The sequence below is a fragment of the Vombatus ursinus genome, unplaced genomic scaffold, assembly GCF_900497805.2.
Source record: "Vombatus ursinus unplaced genomic scaffold, bare-nosed wombat genome assembly UNPS02005659.1, whole genome shotgun sequence".
NCBI classification, from domain to species: Eukaryota; Metazoa; Chordata; class Mammalia; order Diprotodontia; family Vombatidae; genus Vombatus; species Vombatus ursinus.
In genome coordinates this window covers 2098171-2117113 of record NW_020945437.1, presented here as the reverse complement: position 1 = coordinate 2117113, position 18943 = coordinate 2098171, and the positions used below count along the sequence as shown (strand labels likewise).

Below are 18943 nucleotides of genomic sequence, written 5' to 3'. Positions count from 1 at the left end.
GAAACTATCACTTTTCACTGCTATCATATGACTACTTCTAGTAGTAGCCCTTGCCTTTCCTCATAACTTTCTAATTTGATACTTCTAATATGCTACAGGCTGAGAATAAAGTAACTCAACTTTAAGAATTGTGTGTAAGATAAAAGTAAATAAACTCTAATTTAGGGTGGTCCCTTAGGGTCTGAAGGTCCCCCTTTGACAAGACTCCTCTGGTCAAATAAGAATGTACGTATATGGGAACAATCATTTCTACTACTCAAAAAGGACTTTCTTCCAAGTTTACAATTCTGTTTGAAGGATTAAGGTAGATAGAAACCTGACTTCCAGATTAAAGAGGTGTTAATGTATAATGACATGGTCCTTGATTAATTGATCTTTTCAGAGGAAAATAGAAAGAACATATATATTCATAATCTTAAGTAGTCTCAACAAAAAAGGACAGTCAACTCTAAATTTACTAAGGTGATAAGGTAAATATTAATCAGAGATAACCTACCATATATCCAAATTGCATAATACCATCATGGTTGTGCTGGCTTTACAGAGGATTCCAAGGAGTCTGGTTCCAGGAGGCTAAAAGTCTACCTACAAATGTTTACAGATTATCTCCATTTAGCTATATTGCCAATATTCAGAACTTAATATGGTGAAAACTGGGCTCATTCTCCACTGTCCCAAGCCAGCAGCCTCTCCAAATTCTTATCTATCTAATGAAATATCTCACTAATCTCTAACACAGATTTCCCATTTTAGTCAAACAATCTGTTCACCATCTGTATGTGCATGAAAACACACGTAACTTTCTCATATCCATTTGGTCTCTGAACAGGTTATTCTACTCTACTGGAAGGCATCCTATCCTTTTCTATGTGTGCTTCACTTCCCTCTTTCAAAACGCTTTCCAAAACTCAATACATACAAGAGCTTTCTCTGATTAACCACATTATACTGAGTCAAAAGCCTAGAAAAAAATTCAGTCTGTATTCACTGCCTCTGTCTTTTCCTTCATTCAACTGATACTGCTTTCCAAGGTAATCAGTGTTCTAATTGGGAAATCTGATGACCTTTTTGGCTACTGCTTTCCAGCATCATCCATTTCCCCATTCTGGTTTGTGGGGGACATCCTCAGGGCTCTGTCCAGGGCCCTGTTATCTTCTCTCTACATTTTTTTCTATTACTGATCTCATCAGTTCGCAGTCACTCAACTATTAGCTCTATGCAGGTGATTCCTAGAATATGCAATCCTCATCAGCTCATCCCTAATCACCAACTGAATACACCATCAGCATCTAAAAATCAAAATGTCCAAAACAGAACTCATCCTTCACCCAAACCCTCCATCTTAATAAAAAATTCTCTACTGATTATTGTCCAGTAATCTAGGTTTGCAACCTAAAGTCAATCCTTGACTAGTCAGTCTCTCCCTCAACCCCTAATAGCCACTCCTCATGGCTTATCAATTCAACCTCCACAACTCCTCTAAAATTCCTCTTATCTCTACTCACACAGCTACCACCCCAGATCTGGCCCAAGGCCTATCACTTGGACTATTAAAAAATCTCCTAATTAATCTCACTGCCTCAAATCTCTCAATCCCACAATCCATTCTCCACAAAGCTGTAAAATCAACATTCCTAAAGAATAGGTATGATCATGTCACTACCCTTGCTCAAGAATCTCTTCCTTCTAGGAGAAAATACAAACTTCTGTTTGATATTTGAAGAGCTTCACAACCTAGCTCCAGCCCACACTTCCAGACTTATCCAACATTATTCTCCTTTGGCCACTCTGTGTTCAGCCAAATCGGCCTACTTGCTATGCGCCATACACGATTCCATCTACCATCTTCATGCCTTTGTACAGGTTGTCTTCAATGCCTACCTGTACTCTTTCCTCATCCCCCTCCTTGTAGAATTTCTAGCTTCCTTCAAGACTCAGCCAACTGTGAAATCCATGGTTGATTCTCATCCTCTCAAACCACTAGTGCTCCATCTCCCCTCCCCAGAAACTATTTTGAATGTATTTAATATTTACATACCTAGGCCTCGTTTTCCCTATCCATAAAATTTAGGGGGTTAGACTAGATGACTTCTAAGATCCATTTTATACTACTGGTCAAATTTCATTACAATGAACTACAGGTAACTGATCAAAGTCTTTCTTTCACTTAACTGAAATTTCACTATATCAAATACCATTAATTCTAAACAGATCAGCAGTTAACCAAAGGAAAGTCTGAGAATTGTCCTAAATGGCAATTTGAACTTCCTGACACATTGATTTACTTGCCGTGTAACATTCAGTTACTTCATAACACTTTCATTCCATACCTGATGCCCTAAAATTTTTTCATTGAATGACAATCTCTTTCAAGTCAGGAATTCTTTCTTCTACCTTTTTAAGTTCCCCACTGCATCCAGTATAATATTTCATATGCAATGAATACTCAATGAATGTTGAATAAGCTCAATTCCACTCTTCTAGATAGTTTGTGTCTAGGTACCCAAAACCTTAATGACCTCATATTTGCATAATTAATCACACATCAGATGTAAGAAGCAATAATTTATGTTGAGAGGTTACATTAAACATCCTTATGAAAATTTTTTTATAGTTTGCATTTACACATGAGGCTACCATTGACTATAAACCCCTATAATGTTTAATCAACAAAAATGTATTTAGGATCTACTATCTGTATTGTACTATTAATAATACTGTGAGAGAAACAAAGTATGAACACGATCCCTGTTCTCAAGAAGCTTATGATTTAGCCAGACAGATAAAAGAAATCTACAGTCTAAAGACAAACAGCAGCACATAAATGTTAATTACAGAAATAAATTTAGTCTACATAACTAAAATCTTAGCAGAGTTAAAATCAAAGTAGAATGTAAGTTCCTTGAAAGCAGGAACTATCTTTTGTCTCTTTTGATATTGCCGGTGCTAAGTAGGAGTGCCTGGTACATATGGGTACTTAATAAAAGTTGACTGAAATGAAAAGTGACTAAGCACAAAGGAGGCTTATAAACTACAAAGCAAAATGGAGTTAACCTTTTTTTAGAGTTCAATTAATACTTACTGAATTGAATGAAAGTGGGGAAGCATCAATAAGTCAATACTACAGCCTCTTCACATACATTTCAAGTAAGTCACTGGTTTCCATCTGTGACTTATAGAATTATAGAACCTTATAGATTATAGAATCTTTTGCTTTACAGTCAAGACGTATGTGTATAAATATAACTTCTCCCTCTTCTCTTTTGGTCAAGGCCTAAATTTAGAATCCCTCAGTTCATAAACCGAAACCTAAGATAGTGTCTGATATCCAATAGATTACATTTTGTTAAAATTTAAAGAGAAGCCAAGAAGTTAGCCACCTCCATCCCAGACCCCAGGAGGATTCTTCTCCAAACTTGGGCTAATTCTAAGACATTTTGAGGATACAAAGACTGACTCCAAGACTCCCACATAGCCAAACTGGTACAGATTTTGTTAAGCCCAAGTTTAGAACAGATTTCCTGAGATCCTCCCTAGAGCAGCCTGGAAGCTATAATTTACCCATCTTTAGGGGTCATTCAAACCTGGAATGGTAAAAAGAGGTAGACTTAAGAGTCAAAAATAACAGGGGCCAAAATTCACTGTAGATATTTATCAACAACAGGAATATGGGCAAATCAAGTCACTTAACCTCTCTAAGCCTTAGCCTCCTCATCTGTGAAATAAAGATAATGGTATCTGTAAAATTTATATCATAGATGAAATCTTAATATTGTACATAAAAGCAATTTGCAAATTTTAAACCATTATATTTCTATTAAAAAGCCCAGATTTAAAGAGAATCACAGAGGGAAACTCTGGGCCACCACAAGTCCCCCAAAGCAATAAGGGTGATCAGTTGCAGAAAAGTAAACCCGAATGACAAAAGTCCTTCCTAAGCTTTCAATTTTCTGCAGTTATGAAAAACTTCTAACCAACCATCACAAATTAGCTTTCAGTCTTCCCCCATCAGAATGTAAGTTCCTTTCTGCTGGTATCAGTATTCCCAAAGCTTAGCACAGAGTGTTTTAAAATGCTCTGCCACACCCTCAACCTCACCCTCTCTCATCTCTTTACAACCTTCCAAATATTGGCTGTTTCAATTTCACCAGGCCAGCAATTATTCAACCCCAGCAATCAGTCTTCTATTCTCTACCACTACTGATAATGGCTTTCTCTCCAAGGTCACCAATGACCTCATTATTGACAAATCCTATAGTTTTCTCCCCATTCTCCACCTCTGCAGCATTTGGCACTGTAAACCACCCTGTCCTTCTGAGTCGCTTCAGTTCCTGTTGTTTCTGTGACACAACTCTCATGGCTCCCCAATTTCTCTGTCTCAAATATGTTCATCTTCCTCTCATCCTTTAAATGTGGATATTCCAAAGAGTCTGTCTTTGGTTCTCTTCTCCCTCCAAACTATTTCCTTTAATATTATATATTCTGAAGGCTTCATCTTTCACTCTATGAAAATGACTCTCAAGTTATATGTATATGTATATCTATAGACAGATATATCTATATCTCCACATCTATAGAGCTATAAACAGATCTATAGATATATAAATAGCTCTATATCTATATCTAGATATATATCTCCAACTCCAATCTTTCCAGGCCTATATTTCCAACTACCGGGTGGATATCCACCAAGATGGCCAGGTGGCACCTAAAACTCAGTATAATTATAACTAGACTCATCTCCCCCATGCCCCCCCCAAAAATCTGCCCCTCCACCAAAATCTCTATTTCTACTGATGGCACTAATATCTTCTAGTATCAGAGGCTCCTAACTTTGGGTTCATTTTTTACTCTTCAGGTTCTCATTCCTCATATCCAAGTGCCATGTTCTATTTTTTTGGGGGGGGGGGGGAGAACCACCAATGCAAATTACCTCCACCAATGCAAATTAGAAACCGTTCTGCAACTTAATCTGAGAGTAAGGGTTAATCTTTTTGAGCCCTCTGGCTGTCTGGTAAAGTCTATGGACCCCTTCTCAGAATGTCTGTAAAGCACAAAATACTTAACATTATAAAGGAAGTCAATTAAAATAAAATGCAGTTATCAAAATTTTTTTTAAAAAAACAAGTTCACTGTCAGATCTATGGAGAACAGAAGAATTCATGACCAGACAGGAGATAGAGAACATTACGAAAAGCAAAATAGATAATTTTGATTACATTAAATTGAAAAGTTTTTGCACAAACAAAGCCAATGCAACTAAGATTAGAAAGAAGGTAGAAAATCGGGAAAGAATTTTTACAACCAGTCTCTCTGATAAGGGCCTCATTTCTAAAATATATAGAGAATTAAGTCAAATTTATAATACAAGCCATTCCCCAATTGATAAATGGTCAAAGGACATGAACACAGTTCTCAGAAGAAGAAATTAAAGCCATCTATAGTCATATGAAAAAATGCTCTAAATCACTATTGATTAGAGAAATACAAATCAAAACAACTCTGAGGTACTACATCACACCTACCAGGATGGCCAACATGAGAAAACAGGAAAATGATAAATGTTGGAGAAGATGTGGGAAAATTGGAACACTAATGCAATGTTGGTGGAGTTGTGAAATGATCCAACCATTTTGGAGAGCAATTTGGAACTATGCCCAAAGGGCTACAAAAATGTGCATACCCTTTGACCCAGCAATAGCACTTCTAGGGCTATATCCCAAAGAGATCACACAAATGGGAAAAGGACCTACATGTACAAAAAGATTCATAGCAGCTCTTTTTGTGGTGGCAAAGAATTGGAAATTGGAGGATGCCCATCAATTGGGGAATGGCTGAGCAAGTTGTGGTCTATGAATGTGATGGAATACTATTGTGCTGTAAGAAATGATGAATGGGCTGACTTCAGAAAAACCTGGAAAGACTTGTATGGTCTGACGCTGAGTGAAGTGAGCAGAACCAAGAGAACGCTGTACACAATAACAGCCACGTTGTGTGATGACTAATATTGATAAACTTAACCGTTCCTGGCAATACAAGGATCTAAGACATCTCCAGAGGCCATGTGATGGAAAATGCTATCCGCACCCAAAGAAACAACTATGGAAGCCGAATTGCTACTTTTTTTCTCTTCTGTTGAGTTTTGTTTCCTCTTTCTGATGGTTCCTCCTATTGGTTTTAAAAATATGTTTAGTATGAATGTAAATGTATAGCCTATATCAGATTATGTGCCGTCTTGGGAAGGGTGGTGGGGAGGAAGGGGGAAAAAAATTTTAAACTCAAAAGCATATGGAAGTGATTATTGATAAAGCAAAATAAATTTTAAAAAAAAGTTCATAGATCCCAGATTAATAAACCCTAACTTAACAGAATTGCCTGGGGAACTAAGGGTTCAATTAAATAAGTGAGGACTAGGGTTACTCAGACTGGGTAGCTAGGCAGCAAAGTGAATAGATTGGGGATGGGGAACAGGGGAGGAGGTGAGAGCATAGTGGAAAGCCCTGAAGTCGGCAAGATTAATCTTCTAAGTTTACTCTCTGTGTGACCCTGGCAAGTAACTTAACCTTGTTTGCCTCAGTTCCTCATCTGTAAAATGATAGTGCCTGGCCTGGACTCAGGAAGACTCTTCCTTCTGAGTTCAAATCTGACCTCAAACACTTACTAGCTGTGTGACCCTGGGCAAGTCACTTAGCCCTGTTTGCCTCAGTTTCCTCATCTATAAAATATGCTGGAGAAGGAAATGACAATCCATTCCAGTATCTTTGCCAATAAAATCACAAAAAGGATCACAAAGAGTTGCACACAACTGAAAAACAACTAAACAACAATGAACAACAGGGTTACATAGTCAATAATGTCTTAAACAAGGTCTTCCTAACTCGTTGGCTATTTTGGCAGAGAAGATAAACTGAGTTTTGGGGCAACATATTCTCCCAAAGGAAAAAAGTAACCTTAAGAAGTCAAAGAAATACAGCTACAAGGCTGTATAAAGAGAGACAGATCCTCAACCTGTAATTTATTCAAGAATAGCCACCAATTCTGTCTTGAAGGAAGCCTCCACTATCTTAGAGAATTCCTGACAGGATATCTGATAAAACATTCCACTGGAACAAACCTGGGCTTTGGCAACTCCTGAGACACCAAGGTTAACCCATTCTAACCCCAGAGTTAAAATTTCTCCCCCAAATCACCTGATATACTGCCCCTATTACTCAACTTCTGAAATAAGGAAAGTGGGCAAAGCAGCTTCAATTGAAAGGCTCCTTTTGCCACCTGTAATGTCTTCCTATAAATGTATCTCCCTTTGTTCTGGGCATTGCTATCCACCTGACAACTGTCCATCAGCTGAGGTTAAACTTTTTACCTTCTAGCCTTGCCTCTTGATTTACTGATCTCCATTCAAACAGACCAAGATAGGACTAATTACTCTCCAGGACGATCTTAGGACCTTTGAGTTAAGAAATTCTCCAACACTATCAATATGCTATATTACTTCCTGTTCAATCTGATGGGGTACTTGTACTTGAACCCCACTTCCAAGATCATATTTCTCCCTAACCTCAGAAACACTATTCCTGACAGTTTCCCTCCAGCCCAAAGACCTATCTCTGGCAGTGAATCATGAGTGGGCCCAGTGAGGCCAACTATCTATCCTCCTTACAAGAACAAGCTGACCTCTGTAGAATTTCCCTTGCCCACAGTTATCTTACACTATCCAGGTCAAGTTATAGACGTCAACTCCCAAAACTATCTTGTTACAGATATAACAGAGCAAAATATACCCCTTAGGAACCCTCTCTTCCCCACCCCCACCCGTTTCAGTAGTGAATGATGTAGTTGTATGTTATCGCCTAATTAGCATACTTGCCACATAATTCGCTACTTTTCCTATATAAACTTTGAGCATCATTCTTGTTAGGTTGCAAGTTCCTTAAGGATCTCTGCCCACCATATAGTATAACAAAAATCTGCCACCCTGACTCAAAGAATGCTTGAGTTTGTGAATTCATTCCAGACGACCCTCTCTTGTACTCTGGGTCCTTGAGGTATCAAAACCTCTCAGACCTCAACACCCTCATTAGTCCATATAATGTTTATAAGCAAGATCTATGCCATACATATCTTTATATTTCCTGTGCTTAGCACAGAAAGGGCCTTTCACACAACATATGCTTCAGTCAGTTAATAAACATTCATTAAACACCTATGATATGCCAGGCACTATACTAAGCATTGGAGATAAAAAGAAAGGCAAAAGACAGTCCCCACTCTCAAAGAGCTTACAGGGAAGGGGAAAACAACATGCAAACAACTATATACAAACAAGCTATCTGTAGGATGAATTGGTGTTAATCAACAAAAGAAAGGCACTAGAATTAAGGGGAATCAGGAATGGCTTCCTATAGAAGGTGAGATTTTATTAGACATGAGGAAAGAATTCCAGGTATGGAGAACAACCATAGTGAAAATGCCCAGAGCCAAGAGATGGAATATATCTTGTTTGAGGGATAGCAAGGAGATTATTATCACTGAAAGGGAGAGTGAACAGGAGGAGAGATTAAATAAGGTGTAAGAAGAAAAATTTGGGGGGGGGTAGGGAGAGAGAGGGCACAAAGGGATGGAGAAGAGGATGTCAAGATATGTAGGTCTTAGAACACCAAACAGAAGATTTTATATTTGATACTGGAAGTGATTCAAGGGAGCCACTGAAGTTACATGAGTAGAGGTGTGACCTGGTCAGACTTGTAATTTAGGAAGATTCCTTCGATAGGCAAGTGGAGGATGGATAGGAACGGGGAGAGACGTGTGACAGGGAAGCCAACCAAAAGGCTGCTGCAATAATCCAAGTGTGTGGTAATAACGGCCTGCACCAAGATGAACAGAAGGACATATTTGCAAAAGATGTTAGAAAGGTAAAATGAACAGGTCTTGGAGACAGAATGGCTAGAGGAAATGATAGGGAGGAATTGAGGATGATACCAAGGTTGCAAGTCTGGATGACTGGGAGGATGGTAGTACCCTTAACATGAAAGTTAGGAAGGGAAGAGAGGGTTTAGGGTTTAAATATACTGAGTTCAATTTCAGACATGTTGAATTTAAGATGTCTGCAGAAAATCAAGTTCAAGATATCCAATAGGCAGTTGGAGACTTATCAAATGAATATGAAATTGAAAAATAAATTCTCATCAAAAAATGTTCATCATAGTCACAAAATTTGTCACATTAAAAATCCAAACAAAGCTAGCTTCCCTATTGATAGCAATATTCTTTGATGGTATTCAATGCTACCAAACATGTTTGGTGAAATATAGAACAATATGAAAGATTATTCCAACAATCCATACTGGCAAAATAAAGCGGATAAAAAGTGTACACTGCCCAAACAATTAGAGAGTCAAATAACAGACAATTAAATTGGTCTATCAATATGTGTATCTTGGACAAGTACTACAGATAGAAAAGAAGGAAAAAGATTAGAAAATCATCATTCAGCTAATGATGAAGTTGTTTTGTGCTTTTAATGATCCCAAACCATTTGCTCTTGCAAAAAGTTTTCTTACTCTCTATAATTTCCCAGTATATAGGAATATACAAATCATTGAACACTATAATTTAGAAGAATTAAAATTACAGAGAAACCAAAAAACAGAAAGATAAAAGGTAGGTGGGAGAAAGCTTTAGCATACTATCAATGATAATCTGTGTACAGGAAGTAGCATAAAAAATATTCCAAGGATATGAATAATCTGAAAAGGCTTGTCAGTCACACAGCAAGAAAGAGATGATCTGTGAATACAGCCTGAATGGTAGATTGGTACCTCTAAGATCCTATAAGAAAAGGAGTGGTGTACTAGGATCCTATGTGGAGGATTTATAAGAAAATATGGACAAGAATTAAACAGGATGAAAGATCATTAAAGGGTAGCAGTTCTTCAATGATGGAGAAAGTACTTACACCAATGAAATGAAAAATACAAAAGAACAAAAGTGTATTCTAAACACTTTCCAGGATTTTCTCTGCAAATGCCATGCTTCTATATGGTTTATAGATTCATTGTTGTTTTCTGCTTTATCACATGTCCCTAGAAAGCAAGAATTGTGCCCCTCTTCTTTCCTTGGGCAGGGCCAAGGAAAGCATCATGCCCTCAGCCATACTGCAACTTCTCTCATTCCCTCCCTCAAAACCCAGATTTCCCTTAGAATCAAACTCTTGATCATGAGGTCAACCCTCTATTTCAGATAGGATTTCCATGGGAAAAATTTTCCACTAGCTGAGGATTACAGATACATCTAAAGATATTTAATTCATGGTGTGCCATTTAGCTGGGCCCTTGCTGCCCTTTAGTAATCCTTCAGCTTTAATGAATCCCTCTCATTCTCCAAAATTATATTTCCAAACTTAAACTGTCCTCTCAATCCCAAAGATAGCCCATTTGCCCAGAATTTACAGCAAATGACCTCCTATCTTACTGAGAAGACTGAGGTCATCAACCCAAGCTCTGACAGACCCAGTCCTCTATCCTTCTTACTCTTGATGATGATAACAGCTTACATTCATATAACACTTTAAGGTGTGCAAAGCACTTAACGTATATTACTTCATCATTTGATAGTCACGAGAAGATGATGGATATAACTTTCATCTTGACAAAAGTTAAATCTTTCTTCTCCCACTGTCATGCTATTCCTTCTTAGAGGCCTTTGTTCCTTAAGTATCTTCTCTTTGACGCATTTTTAAACTCCCCTTTGTCAATGCTTCTTTCCTAAATAGGCTTACAAACATGTTCACATCTCTCCAATCCTAAAAATATTTTTAGCTATCAAAATGCTATCCCTCTCCTCCCATCACTATTAAACTTCTGGAAAAAAGTTGTCTACCCTTTTTTTCTTTATATAAGAAAGGATTTTGGGACAGGCAGTAGAATGGGAGTAGTGGGTATGGAGTTAAAAACAAAAAGCATCAGTAAACCAAATGAAAAAGTTGTTTACTATTAAAACCTCTACTTCCTTACTGACTCTCTCCTTAACAACTTATAGCCAGGCTTCCATCTCCAACCACCGGACTGAAACTATTATCCACACTAACGATGTCCTAATGTCTGATTTGTTCAATACCTAGCCCAAGCCACTGAACAAGCCTGAATCAGGCCTGTCCAGGAACAGTTTCCTACAGGGCATTTCTGCCTCTCCTCTCTCCTCTGATCGTGTTACTCCTTTGTTTGAGGGGAAAAAAAAAAGATACAGTGACTCCTTTCTGTATAACTAGCAAAGTTCAAACTCTCCTGCCTAGTACATAGTATGTTACTAATAAATGTTTACTGACTATTATTACTGACTAGCATTTGATGCCCTCCAAATATCACATTACGTACCTCCAAATAGTCTCTGCTTCCAAAAAACTGACTATACTTTTCTACAACCTCCCGAGTACACCGTGTCTTTGATTTTCTCTATGACTACCTTTAAAGCCCAACTCAAACGTCATTCCTCTCTTCCTAAAAGTTTACATGGCACTTAATTCAGAAACAAATTTAGGGTTAGAAACAAATTCAGAGTTGGAGGCAAAGTTAGGGTTAGGGTCATTATATATTACAAGAATCTGAATTTGTATTTTAACACTCTACATGAGCAAGAACTGTGTTTTATCTAAACTTTTTATCTGTTTTAGGCCTACAACACTATTTTGTATACAGCCTGGTGCTTAGTAAGAAATGCTGTTCATTATACACATACTATAATTTAAAGTCTTATTTCAACAAAAAATAAGCAAAATAATTCAACAACAAACATTTGAGAACTGTCATTGCTATTACCAAAAGTGCATTTCAAATAAGACAAATAAAAAGCCACCTACAGCAATGATGTAAATTCTATTTATATGCTTTGACAGACACTGAACCATAACTTATCATTTATACATAAGATATAGATATATCCAAAAGACCCTACAACAAAACGCAGAGAACTAAGAAATCAAGATTACTAACCCTTTATTACTTGCATCAAAGCACCAGAAGATTGTTGTGTCCTCTTCTCCCTCCCTGCTGCCCCCAACCCCTACAATGACTTTTTTGGCCACAACAACTTATAAAACTATCTACTAGAGCACGGATAAGTTGCAAATTGCATCTGGGGAGGTAGCACCCATACCAATGAAATTATGAACCTCCTGAATTATTATAACAACAGCCCCAATCTAGAACTTTAACGTTTGCAAAGTGCTTTACTAAGTTATTTCATCCGATCTTCATAGGAATTCTATTTTTTTTTTTTTCAAATTAAACAACTACAGCAGGGGTGGTCAAGCTTATTTCCTGGGACACAGATGCTTTTAAATGGTTCAAGAGTCAACATAAGGGACTTCTAGCCAAGAAGAGTGACTGAACAAAGGCAGGCAATCAACTCACCATACCTATTCCAGCCAAAACCTAAAATCACCCCAGATGAAGATATCCAATTAAAAACTACAATGACTAGTTTTATCCTAAAACTTCCCAGAAAGAAAGCCAGAAGCCTTCAGGCGTTTGGAAAGAAGAGCTCTAACAGAGCACACAAGAGACAGACCAGAGTCACCTGAAGCCTGCAAGTTCTGTATCTCAAGGCAGCTCCCTGAGAAAGCTCTATGTGATTAGGAACCTTCAGTGAGAACCCTGGAAGACACTTGGAAGTGGTAGAGACCAGTGCAGGAGAAGCAGTATTCAGACCAGGACATCCCAGGGCTCCAAGGCCCTTTCACTCTGAACCCAAATGCCAAGAGGGCCTTGAAGATCCAACACTCTCTAACACCCAGATCCGGGACCACCTAACTCTGGAAGGTAAAGGTCAACACGGTAACCCAGGTGATTCAGAACACAACCAAACAGGGTCTTATCACCTCACCCAAAAGCACAAAAGGAGGTGAAGACTGGCCCTGGCACAAAGCCCTAATTCAGGAACTAAGACTGGAAGGATGAATAAGCAGAAGACACCAACCTCTACAAAACATCACTGTAGATCCCAAAACACTCAAAATTCCAGGCTAGAAGGTAACGCCATTAACAACTGCAAATGGACTCAGAGGAAAAAGTGGATTTTTCACTAGGACTACACAAATACTTAGAAGAAATGAGGCCAGAGATAAAAAATAAACAAAATAAAAGTTCTGGGGGAAAGAAATGAAAGAATAGAAGCAAATGCAGTAAATCTAACCTAAGTAATCGACTCCATAAAAACTAGAAGAGACAAAATAGAAACCCAATTACTTCATGAGACAGTAAGAAATACTAGAACAAAATGGAAAAAATTAGAAAAAAAATTTAAATTATCTGGTATGAACTGCTCTGGAACTAGCTCAATGAGAGATCACTGGACTCCTTAAAAACCACGATTTAAAATTTAAAAAAAAAAAGCCTGGACACTATTCAGAGTGGTTCAAAAAGTGTTAGTGCAGTTTTAAACTACTAGGATTTTTTGGACACCCTGCATTTCAAGAAAAGATAAATGAAAACTGCTCACATTTATTAGAGGGTAAAAAGAAGATGGAAAGAATCCATGTCTTAAAAGGAACCTAAAAAAGGAAATGTCACAGAAATGTCATAGCCAAAATCCAGAGCTCCCATGTCACGAAAAAAAAAAAACTGCAAGCATTCAGAAAAAAGCTGTTCAAGTACTCATAGAACTGCAGTCAGAGTCACACAGGATCCTGGCAGCTTCTACTAATAATGAAAGGCACTGCTAGAATACAAAATTCCAAAAGGTAAGAAATATAGTCTTTCTACCAAGAAAAACTTACTCTGCAAAGCTTAGTACAATCCGGGGGAGAGGGGAGGGAGGAGAAGTGCGTGGAGAGGGAGGGCAGGAATAGACTTTTAATAGAATAGATAAATTTTACAGATTTTTGATGAAAACACCTGAGCTGAACTCTGAATTGCAAACATAAGAGTTGAGAGAAATTTATTTGAGTAACTGGAAGGAATTATATGATGTTGCAGTGCTTAAATACTAATGGGGAAAAGAAAACAACTGCCCATTCAGAATCTTAATGTTTCGGAAGAATACTGAAGGAATTCAATTAAGACAAGAGAGAACCTTCAGATTGGTTTCATTCTGAAGATTTAAAAAAGAAAAAGGATGGGTAAAAGGAATATACTAGTGAAGAAGGGGGACAAAAGAAGTAGGACTTGCTATTTCTTATAACTGGAGTGTCTGAGAAAAAGAGCAAACAAATATGGAGAAGGGGTAGGGAAAGCAGGTTATCAGACTAAACTCATTTTTATTTGAAACAAACAAAACAGAGCTGAATACATATACACACACAGTCTGGTGTAGAAATATATCAACTCAACAAGGAAAGATAGATAAAGTTAATGTGAAGAGAGTGGTTAAGAGGAAGACAACTAATGAGGAGAGAAGGGCCATAAGGAAAACAATGTTCTGGCCCTATACCAGGGATTAAAAGGAAAGAAGAAAAGCAAAGAACAGGAATCTATGAGGCTACCTATAAATTGGGAAATAGATAAACAAACTGTGATATGTGAATGTAATAAAATATTATTGACCTGTAAGAAATTATGAAAGAGACGATTTCAGAGAATCCTGGGAAGTATTAACTGATGCAAAATGAAGTGTGCAAAATCGAGAGAACAACTTAATTCTGAAAGACTTAAAAATTCTAATCAAAACACTGTCTCCAGAGGAACTTTGATGAAGGATGCTACCCACATCCTGATAGTGGTAATGGACTTAAGGTACAAGAAAAGATAGCAAATTTTTGGACATGGGAAAACATCACAAGAAGGGCATGCAGACAGCATAACCATGACCACTAGTTAAGTTTGAGTATTTCTTCTGAACCTTCAACTGTTTGATTTTAAATTCCCTTCACCCTTTGACAGTTCATAATGGCAGTCTTACCATCTCAAGGGTTTTCATTTTCCTCAAAATGTAAAACATGATGTAGAACATGTAAAGCATGGGTCTGAGTTGCTTTTCCTATTAAAAAAAAACTACTTGCTGAAAAAAGTACTCACTTTTCTATTACAGTCTGATGATTTAAGGTGAAAGGAAAAAATTATAACTTTATCAGAATGAGGTCATTTAAAATGAGCTTATAATCAGACATTTAAAATGACTGATCTAAGCAGTACATGAAAAGAAGGCCTTATTTTCTCAGTTCTATTTTTTCAAAAAGTCTTATTTTTCTCAGGATCTCATTTCTATGAGGTTTTGTAAGCTTTAGAAAAGTTTATCTGATGTATTAATACAAAGATTGTAAAAAAAAAAAAGTGTGTGTGTATACGTATATATGCACACACAGGACCTACCTCCTTCAAAGAAAGTTTGCCCTTAAAAAGCATTCTATGGAAATGCAAAATATATTATTTTAATATAATACAGAAATATGGTCAATTTCCTTAAAATCCTGATATTTAAGAGTTGTTCTTACTGTATATACATCCAAGAAGTATAGCAGAAGATTTCCAGGATATGCCATCTACAAAATTCAATAAGAGTTCACAACCAATTATTTCCACAGAAATTAGTGAGTCACAAGACTTCTGCTATCTGTAGTGTGGACAAATATGAAGTAAATGAAAAAGTTGTCTGATGCACAGAAAAAAAAAAAAAAAGGCAAGCTCAAACACCAAAACAACCACACTTAGAAAAATTATAGCTATCATATGAATACACACATACACACACACATAAAAAAAAAACCGTCCAAGAGCAAACAAGATGTCATCAAAACTTACACTTTAAATTAGGTAATTCAAAAAAGAATGGGGGAAATTAAAATGCAAAGCAATCAACTTGTACTCTCATCTCCTAGTTAAATACACTTATTTTGAAGGCAAATAAGGAAATAAATGTCTGTGAAAACTTCAAATTGAAAAACATACCTGTACTATTTTTTCATACCTTTCTTAAAGTACTAAACAATCAAAATCTAGAATAAAAACATTTAACAGGATTACAAATTAATGTAGTAATTAGTCATGTATATCTAGAAATTTACTCTAAAAAGGACTGTATAACTAATGCATTGCTAATTATGTTCACTTATTTAAATTAATGTTTCATTTCTTTTTCCAAGTAAAGAACTAATCACAGCTTTGAAAAATGTTAGATGCCATCTTAAAGAACAAAATGTCAACTGTGGCTAAAGTTTCCAGAAAGTCTTAATTTATGAAGTAAATCAATTTATTAAATTGTTGGTGCCATTTTTCTTAGCTCAACTTCTCTTCAGCTACAAATGTGCATTTCATGACAAGGAGAAGGTACCCATCGAGTTTAACTTCAATAACAAATTGCTGAACATCATAGCTGCAATCATCGTCCTTCCAGTTACACACACTTGACATAAAATATGTATCTTAAAATTAACCTAGATTTTGTTTGTCCTACATCACAGAACTAAGTGCCATCTGTAAGTCACTTATGTAACCATTATTGTTACTAATGAATAATAGAATTTCAATCAAAAGCTATCTCTCATCTAGTATTTTTAGTGAAAACAAGGCTGTCTTAAAGAAGAAGAGGTAAAAGACACAAAATAAAAGCTAAGAAATTTCTTACCAGAAACATTAAGGAAAAAAAAAAGATTACATTGTATAAAAGCTCCCTTTTCTACATGGCACAAGTTTTTCTTAATTTAATACCTAATTTTTTGGCAACTGCATAAGCTTCATCTGGTGATTTTGCCACTTGTCCCTTAGGAATAGCGATGCCAGCTTCTTGCAACAATTCCATGCTCAGGTATTCATGTAATGAGAGTTTCCTCTGCTGCTGATGTTGCAGCTGGAAGACTTGGTTGTTCAACAGTCCAGAACTTCCCAACACCTAGAAAAAGGACAAGTTACTTTCTTCATTTATATGTGTGTGTGTACGCATGTGTGTCCATGTACAAAAGCATACACATATATTTATGTAACAGTTTCAAATGAGGAGGAGGGTTTAGAAAGATACATGTTTCTGCATAGACAAAACCAATAGTTAAAATTAGAAGGGAATCAGATTAACTGGAGAATTTGCAGCAAATTTCTCTGATAAAAGCCTCATATTCAAGATGTATATGGAGGCAGGGGGGAAGGTCCCACAAACAAGATATATATTTAAGAGTGTGTGTGTATGTATATGGAATAAATTCATATTTATAAGAGCTATTCCCTACTAATTAGTAAAAGGTTATGAATAAGCAGCTTTCACAGGAAGAAATACAAACTACCAACGATGATATTAAAAAATATGCTGCAAATTATTAATAATTAGAGAAATGAAAATTAAAGCAACTCTGAATTCCACCTCACAACCAGCAGATAAGCCAGGATGATAAAAATGGATAATTAAAATGAGGAGCGGCCCCAGGAAAACATAAACACTAATTGGATTCTGGAAACCAATTTGGAAGTAGGCCCAAAAGTTACTAAGCTGTATAAACCCCTTGACCCTGCTAAAGTACTACTATTAAGCCTATACCCCTAGGGAGATTGAAGAAAGAGAGAACAGACTGATAAGTAACAAATTATTTATAACAGCTCTTTTTGTTACAGCAAATAAGAAACTAAAGGGTGCTCATCTACTGGGGAATGGCTCGCAAATTATGGCATATGAATATAATGGGATATTACTGTACCAAAAGAAATGACAAAATGGATGGTTTCAGAGACACCTGAGAAGACCTACATGAACTGATACAGAATGAAGTGAGCAAAACCAGAACAATTTATATAACATTATAAATACTACTTTGAAAGATTTGATAATTATAATCAATGAAATGACCAACTCTGACTCCAGAATACTGATGATAACTGCTATCTACCTCTTGAGAGATGATGGACTTAAGATGCAGAATAAAACATACATTTTCAGATATAGCCAATGTGGGAATATTTTATTAGACTGTGCATATTTGGAAGAACTTGGTTTTTCTTTTTTTTTCCCTAACAAGGATGGTGGTGGAAGGGTAAAGGGGGTAGAAGAGCCATAGGGGGAAAAAAAGACAAGGAATAAAAAAGAAGGGCATTGAGGCATCTTTTTAAAAATTCAGAGAAGAAAACAGCCCACAAAGAAGCACGGACGAGTATGGCAGCAATAAAAGCTACAGAATGAACTTATTATATACTTAAAAACAAAAGCAAGTTGTATCACATGTTAAAATGCTCATTTTATTTGGCATTTAAGTTTAAAATAAAAATGAAAAATGTTTAAGTGTATAATAAAGCATGAGAGGTAGGTTGGAACCAAGTTATAAAACTCTTTTAAGTCAGTGGATTTAATATTTTATAGTAAAGGTAACAGCAAGCCACTTGCAATTTACTGGGTAAGGGAATGACATGGTCAGACCTGAACCTGAAGAAAATTAATTTAGCAGCTATGTGGAGGCTGGACTAAAATTAGGCAAAATTTGAGGCAAAGAGACCAAATAGGAAGGTATTTCAATTGTCTAAGCAAGAAGTCACAAGGGCCTACAAATAGAACTGCACCAAGTCACAAAATTCAACTTAGCTAGGCATATCATTCTCACACTTCAAAAAATTATGACTACAAAAAAAAAAAAAATTCAAGCTACCAGAGAAAAAGATCACCTTTCAAAAAACACCAATCAGTATTTTATGAGGTTTTCTAAAAAGTTCAAAAATCATATAAGCAGGAAACAACAAAAATAAAATGTATATAACTAATTTCTATGGCAATCAAAACATTCTGTCTAAAGGCAAAAGACAGACATTTAAAAACTAAAAAGACTTAAAAGACCTTAAAGAAAAATTCAGGAAAAAAGTGCTTAGAAAAAAGCTGGAAATCTAAGAGCTAAGAACTTATAACAGTAGGTATTTTAAATTCTGTTCATCCAAACCATATTAGGCTTCACAAGGATATTAAAAAAGAGTCACAATAGTGTACTAAAGTTATTGAATAAAAGAGGGGGAAATGCTTTTTCCAAAGTAGTTTCAGATGCGGGGGG

General features: G+C 36.4%; 1 protein-coding gene across 1 annotated transcript in view; it reads right to left on the bottom strand.

The window, feature by feature from the left end:
- The window catches only part of SUCLA2 (succinate-CoA ligase ADP-forming beta subunit), a 53004-nt gene that overhangs the window by 26923 nt on the left and 7138 nt on the right, over positions 1 to 18943 (bottom strand). The window contains exon 2 of the mRNA XM_027848322.1: positions 16638 to 16818. Coding sequence (XP_027704123.1) covers positions 16638 to 16818 — 181 coding nt within the window. The remainder of the gene's footprint in view (positions 1 to 16637; positions 16819 to 18943) is intronic.